Source organism: Pteropus alecto, unplaced genomic scaffold, assembly GCF_000325575.1.
Source record: "Pteropus alecto unplaced genomic scaffold, ASM32557v1 scaffold7, whole genome shotgun sequence".
Lineage (NCBI taxonomy): Eukaryota > Metazoa > Chordata > Mammalia > Chiroptera > Pteropodidae > Pteropus > Pteropus alecto.
Window position 1 is genome coordinate 37,198,385 of NW_006494614.1, and position 8,039 is coordinate 37,206,423.

Below are 8,039 nucleotides of genomic sequence, written 5' to 3' on the forward strand. Positions count from 1 at the left end.
GGCAGGCGGCGGGGAGGAGAGTAGATGGTGTAAAAGGGATCAAATATGTAGTGACAGAAAAAAATCTAACTATGGGCGGTGAATACATAATACAATATATATATGCCTTATATATGTTGAATTATTCACCTAAAACTTACTGGATTTTGTTAACCAATGTCACCAAATTAAAAAAAAAATAATAAAATAGTTTTAAAATAAATAAATAAAATTAAATAAAATAATGAAGAAATAGAAAAAAATCTAAGTAGGAATCAGCCAACTAAAGAGAAAGAACAATGGATAAGAATCCTGTATAATGACAAACAAGTGAACAATAACAAAATACTAATTCAAAATCCAGATTTTTTTGTCAGCTGTTTTACTGGTTCAGTTGACTAGAATTTTATTTTTTCATTCATTATTCATTTATTTGGTTGGCATCAGGAAGTCACATATCCTAGCAGCCCAATAGAAAGTCAAAATGCTCTTTCCTACCTGAGCCCAGTGATGATTTCCGCAAACAAGATATTGAAAGCATAGCTAACCGAAGCAAAAATAACTGCTAAGAGACAGAAGAAAGCTTTCTCCAGAGCAGATCATAAGGAGTATTTTTTAAATCTCTATTTCTTATGTCTGTGATACAGGTGCACACCCTCGTGTCCTGCTAAGGGCTTAATATGTTCAGGTGCAAAGGGAGACTCACTAGTACATCTTCTTAAGACAAATGAAGAGAATTCTGACTTATTAGAAAGAACTAGGTGGTACTTATTAGAGCACTACATCAAGAAAAATCTAATGGGGAGTACTAATTGAGTCAGTTACAATTAGTCCTGATTGGATTTAAACCTTGTTAAAACTATTTTCTTTAGAATTCTAGGTTTTGGAGAGATTGGCTTTGGGAATAAAATGATAACTGTGATATTTTTATCAGATTTACAGAATAACAAAAATTCTTTGAAAGAAGTCACATTAGGCAAAGCCATGACACCAGATAGTTTTCCTACAGCAAAGTAAGGTGCAATCATAGTGTGGAATTTTACACTGAAAGTGCAGGAATTGAGAGAAATGTTAAAGGTAGGTTGAAATGAGTTCTCAGAGAAGATCCATCTTATTTTAGAAGCCATCTTTATTTGTTGTAGTTATTACTAGAAACTCAAATGGAATTATAATCAATTTTGAATATCGTTTAGCTCACTTAGGACCGAAATCAGTTTTGTTGGTAACAAAAACACTTTTTAAATTTTAATCATATAAAATATTTACTCTAGCTGACCTGTACCACTACAGTAAGAAGAAGAACCCACATAATCTTTTTCTGTACATCTCAATTGCAAATAGCAGAACTTATTAAATTATTATTAAATAGGGTATGTTAGCAAGCTGCCATGTAAGTTTTCCTTGTTATTGCACAATGCTTCCATTTACTGTCACTTAGAAAAATGTCCCCCAGCAACATCCCATACACATTCACATACAAATATATTTCTGTTCATTTCCATCTTTGATTTTTCTCTCAGTTTCAACTCTGTCCAAATCATTTTCACTCCTAAGAGTGCTCTCTTTTCTTTCATGAAATTTTGCCAAAGGAAATGCTCGTTATCCAGTAATGTCCCAGGTGAGCTACACATTATATTATTCTAATATAGTTTTCAAGTTTATACTAATGTAGTGGAAGGGAATCATAATTATAACAAAAATTTGGCACTCCTCTTTTGGAACATTAAATAAAATACGAATTTTGGACTATAGCTTATCTGTTGTACCAGTAAGCTAATCTCTACTGAGAGGGAAAAAATCACAGTTGTAAACATTAAAAACACAACTACCTCCTCTTAAATTACAAGTGTTTGTGTGTTTATTCATGTTATTTCAACAGAATATTCTAGACTGCCATAAGCATTATCCGTTGCCTCCTAAAATCCTTTTGGAGCTTTCCCTGATCCTTCAGAAAGAATTAACTGTATTTTTGCAGTACACAGCATACATCTCTACTTAGCAAGAATGTAAGTCTTCCTTATATGTCAGTTAACTGCATATGTGTGTGTGTGTGTGTGTGTGTGTATATGTGTGTGTGTGTGTCCAACCAGTTAGGAACGTAAATGGAGTTGGTCATAAGACAAGTTGAGGCCTCAAGTGAGGATTAAGGATTTAATCTTTAATTAAAGGACAGTCAAGACTGGGGTACCAGAAAGTACTATACTGGAATTGGTTTGGGTCTTTGTTCAATGGAGCAACTCACAGTCATATTTGGTCCACGCATCATCATCCAAGATGGTGGACTACGTGTCATTTGGGTTGAAAACAGTGTCTTGGTTTCAGGTGCATTATTTGAACTGGAATAGGAGTCTCTGAGTAAGAGTGGAAAAATAGTGAATGCAACCTTATTGAAAGAGCTAAGCAGATAATTAGGACTTCTTTCAAGTGAGCAGATGCTCAAAAAATGGTTCTAGCCTCAGAATGGAAACCAAAATGAAAAGTAAGAAATCAAGAGAGAAAACATTTTAGTCATTAGAAAACAGGCTCTCCATGGTTGACAGGCCACTGGACAGTGACAAGAGTAATCCCAAATTCTAATTTCTTCTTGAAAGGATTCCAGTCCTGTGAATTAATTATTTAAGTAGTTATCTCTCTGGATGGATATGAGGATGGATGGATGGATGGATGGATGGATGGATGGATGGATGGATGGATGGATGCATGCATGCATGGACGGACGGACGGACGGACGGACGGAACGACGGATGGATGGATAGATATGTCCTATTTTTATAATCAGGAAAACATGATTAAATTCCTATATGATGTGTATATGTGTGCATGTACTATTTCTTTTTCTTTTAAATAAACTCATATTTCTCAACCAAGTGTAATTTTGTCCTCGAGACAGCATTTGGTAATGTCTGAAGATATACTATAGAGTGTGCTAATGGTATAGGGGGTAGAAACTAGGAATGCTTCTAAATATCCTACAATATACAGGACAGCATCTAAAATTCATATTTATTAGAAGCTTTGACCTCTGTCTCAGAATTAACAAAGTAAAAATTATCTGGGCTGACAGATGTTGAAAACATTGTGTTTCATGTTTACCTTTATATTCTATATTTTGACTAACACAGGTCCTCATGTGTAACAAATTCTACATAAATATATGTTGGGTTAAATTGAATTAATACATAAAGAAGATGTGACACATATATGTAATAGAATATTACCCAGCCATAAAAAAGAATGAAATCTTGCCATTTGCAACAATATGGATGGACCTAGAGAGTATTATGCTAAGTGAAATAAATCAGACAGAGAAAGACAAATGCCATATGATTTTACTTATATACAGAATCTAAAAAAGAGAATAAACGAATAAACAAAACAGAAACAAACTCTTAGATACAGAGAAAAAAGTGATGGTTGCCCAATGAAAGGTGAGTTGGGAGGATGAGTGAAAAAGGTGAAAGGAATTAAGAAGTCCAACTTATTATAAAAATAGTCATAGGGATATAAATTATAACATAGAGAATGTAGTCAATAATATTGTAATAACTATGTATGGTGTTGAATGGATAATAGACTTATTGGAGTAATCACTTTATAAGGTATATAAATATATAAATGTCTAATCTCTATTTTGTATACCTGAAACTAATATAGAATTGTATGTCAAATGGAAAATAAATTAATTTTTAAAAAATATATACCTTTTCTGGACATGATTAATGTAGGTATAAAGATGCATTAAGTATATTATTTTCATAACTAAGAATAAGTAATTAAAAGATACATTTTCTGAACCCATCTAGAATCAAGAATTACAGTTGATTTAATTCAATAAGAGGTTAGCTGGCATCTTTTGGGCATCTATCACTTTGCCAGATGTTCTATAGAGTATAAAAGTAATATAAAATGTATTCTCTGACCTTGAAGATTTTGTAATCTAACCAAAGAGACAGAACATATCTTGAGAAAACTATTTTGTTCCAGAGCAAAACAGCACGTGATTGAGTGTCAAATGAGTAACTAATTAGTGCAACAAGAGTGTAAGGAACAGAAAAAATCAATATGTCTGGAATTGCCAGAGATAGCTCCTTGGCAAAGATGAGAATTGAGCTGACCTTTAACAAGCCGATAGAATTTTAATTAAATGCCCAGCAATGGGGAGAAAGTATTATAAGGCAGAGAAAATAGCATGAACAAAACTAAGAACAAGACAAATCATGGACAGGTTTGTGGAGAGCCAGAACACTACCCTGGCTGAAGCAAGTGAGAGATTTGACCTGCTAGGAAGTGGCCAGATTATGGTGAGAATCAAATGAGTGAATGTTGATAGAAATAGCCTGTAAAATATCTAACTCTGTGAATGGGATAAAACATGCCATCTCCAAAGTTTGGAAATCGTGTTTTCAGTCTTTATCACACTTAAAGTGATTGCTGAACCTAATATGGTTTAGCACATCTTCCTATACCTGCAGACTTTTATAGCAAATAAAGCAACACTCCAGCCTAGATAGTGTACCTAATATTCCATAAAAGTGACCATTAGCAAAGGAAAGCCAATTTTAGTTGTAGCCCTATGTAGCCTCTCTCTTTGTGACTACGAAGATAGCAAGAGTCCTTATTTCAGAAAAGAAGTGCTCTAATTAAAGAATTATTTTAATTACCTTAACTAATATCCTAATATTATGTTTTTGTCAAGGGAATAAGAGAGCAAATATTCTGTTTGGTCAAGAAAGCTTGCAGAAGATAGAAATGAACAACTGATTTTGTTAAGAATCATTAGAGTTAATTCAATGTGTGTATATATTGAGCTAGTAATTAAATGCAAGGAGGAATAGATCATCTACAAAAGAAAACAAAACAAACAAAAACAAAAAACAAAAAAATAAACCTTACCTTACACTGAGTGCAGTTTTCATAACCCTTTCTACTTGTTAGGGTAAAAACATCTTTCCTGAATAGAAACCGAGAAAAGAGAACTTTGGAGAATAAATGGGTTTTATATGTGGATTAAGAAGAATGCCAATGCAATAACAATTAATAGTTAATAAGAGCTCCCAAAATAGGTGGACCAATGTGTCTTTAAAATCAAAGATTAGCATTATATACATTTAAACCTGTAAATTCCATAGTCGAATAACTATAAATTCTTAGATCCCCATAAAAGAATTCTTAGGTCTCCGTAAAAGAGATTTTAATAGATGTCAACTCACCTATATAACTTTGTTGGTTAAGAATAGGTTCATCTGCATCTAATAGCCTTACATACAGTAGCTTGGCCAAATGGAGACTTTTATTTTCTTTAAAGAGAATTCATGGGGAAGGTGGGCCTGGGCTGTTAATGGTGGCTATGTGATGTCATTTAGGGCAAAGCTACTTCTAGGTTTCTAATAAGCATACTTAGAGGACTTCCAGTTACATTGCATTGTTTATAAATATGTCACATGAACCACCCCTAGTTGAAAGTTTGGCTGAGAAAGAAAACTTTTAATTGTACACATTGCAGTCCCAAATAAAAGTAAAGGAGAAGAATTATGTAGTCCAATCAGCAATCAGTAATTATAGTAAGACCCCCACCACTACACGTTTGTTAAAGCAATAACTAAGTGCATTGGGTCTGTAACACCACTCTAATATCTAGGTGCCATGCAAAGTTTATTTTCTAGGTTTTCTCTTTTTTTAATTAAGTTTATTGGGGTAACATTGGTTAATACGATTATATAATTTTCAGATGTACATTATAATTTCACATCTGTATACTCTACTGTGTGTTTACCACCCAAAGTCCAGTTTCCTTCAGCTACCATATATTCAATCCCCTTTACCCACTTCACCCTCCTCTTACTCCCCTATATTCGACCCCCTTTACCCCATCTACCTCCTCCCTTCTCCCTCATATACATTTCTTTGAAAGATGCCATTGAGATTTTGTTGCTTTTAGGTTTATATCCCACATATAAGTGATATCATATGATTTTCAACTTTTTCTGTCTGGCTTATTTTGCTTAGTATGATTATTTCAAGGTCCACCTATATTGTTGCAAAGGGCACTATTTCATCTCTTCTTATGGCTGAGTAATATTCCATTGTATATATGTACCACAGCTTCTTTAGCCCATCGTTTATTGTAGGACACTTCAGTCGCTTTCATGTCCTGGCCACTGTGAATAATGGTGCTATGAACATCAGTGTGCAAATATCTTTATGCATATGAGTTTTCAAGTCTTTGGGGTAAATATCCAGTAGAGGTTTTCTTGAACTAATTAATTTTATGCCTTTAACTTACATTTTTGTCTAATGGATTTCTTGGGGAATAACCCAAACATGGCTTGTATCCATTTATATAAAAAGTTTGTGTATAGTACTGCTGTGGCTACAAGGGCAAATCGTTGAAGATTTCCACTCAGTCAGAAAGTTATCAATTGATATATCATGGATGGTAATTGACAGAGCTAATTTAGAAAAATGAAAAAAGGGAAATTGCAGGTATGGTATAATACCTTTACTTTCCTGCTGCTTTCTGATTTTGCTAGTAAAGAAGCAAGTGGTGGTATCCTAAGAATTGTCAAACTCCTAAAATAAAGCATCTCAGAATCTAATAATATCTCCCACATAGTAGGTGCTCACATAATATTTGTTGACTAAATCTTTTGTCTATTTACCCTTATCAAAGGGTACACAGAAGTTGATTAAAAAGGAGCATTCTCTATCCACTTAAATTAGGCAGTCAAACGCTTAGTCAGCATCCACTCTATGTGAATAAAAATTCTGTGAGGAGCCCAAAGGAAATGCTTGCTGTGATTTCTCACCCTGAAGGTCTTGCCCTGTCTTTTATGTGACCTGGCAGATTTTTTTGATTCACATCCAATGTTAATAAATCAAATCTGCAGGAATTGGTTTCTAAGCCATTTGGCCACCAAGCAGATTATTAACATTATAAAATCAATTTAAAGCCACATTTAAGTGTTTAAAATCATCTTATAATTCCCTTAATTAGCATGTAATTCAGCTTGACATGGAGGTTAGGGACTATCAGTCAATATATCAATTGATCAAGCACTGAATTGGTATTGAGGGGCATTTGAAGACTCAAGAATAACATTCCTTGCCCTCGACAATTTATGATCCATTTAATGAGACGATATGTCTGTGTACAGAGGGAGAAAATCACATAATAATGTCACATTGTATTTATGACTTGTCAAATTAATAGAACAGACTATAAATATTTCATTTTGCCCACCATACCTATAAATCTGGACTTTACTGAAGGGGAAACGTGAACCAAAAATATCCTGTTGTAACTCAAATTTAAGACACTGATAGGAAGATGATACATAGCACTTTGAAGACTAGAGAATAAACTACTGTTTACTATAGATAACCTCTAAGGAGTTCACTTGAACCTTCATAGGAAATAAAAACCATTATTATTTTTCTCCTTTTCTTAAATTAGGTCATGGAACTAAAGGAGTGTTTGAGCTTCTGTCTGGATGGCGGAGAACCAGGGAGAATCTGCCCTTCAAAGACAGGGTAGCCGATGCCTATTCTGATGTGATGGTCACGTATACCATGACCAGCTCCCTATACTTCATTACCTTCGGCATGGGTGCCAGCCCATTCACAAATATAGAGGCTGTCAAGGTCTTCTGTCAAAACATGTGTGTCTCCATTCTGTTGAACTACTTCTACATTTTCTCTTTCTTTGGCTCCTGTCTGGTCTTCGCTGGTCAACTAGAGCAAAACCGCTACCACAGCATCTTTTGCTGTAAGATTCCTTCTGCAGAATACCTGGACCGCAAACCCGTGTGGTTCCAGACAGTGATGAGTGATGGGCATCAACAGGCATCCCATCATGAGACAAACCCCTATCAACACCACTTTATTCAGCACTTCCTTCGTGAACATTACAATGAATGGATTACCAATATCTACGTGAAGCCATTTGTTGTCATTCTCTATCTCATTTATGCCTCCTTCTCCTTCATGGGGTGCTTGCAGATCAGTGACAGAGCCAACATCATCAATCTACTAGCCAGTGATTCCCCCAGTGTTTCCTATGC

The 8,039-nt window shown here is 34.6% G+C and overlaps 1 protein-coding gene across 1 annotated transcript in view; it reads left to right on the top strand.

Moving 5' to 3' along the window:
• PTCHD4 (patched domain containing 4) overlaps window positions 1–8,039 on the top strand; it is a 174,831-nt gene that overhangs the window by 165,761 nt on the left and 1,031 nt on the right. Inside the window, 1 exon segment of the mRNA XM_006926468.2 lies at window positions 7,433–8,039. This exon segment is cut by the window's right edge and continues 1 nt beyond it. Within this exon segment, the coding sequence (XP_006926530.1) occupies window positions 7,433–8,039 (607 nt within the window).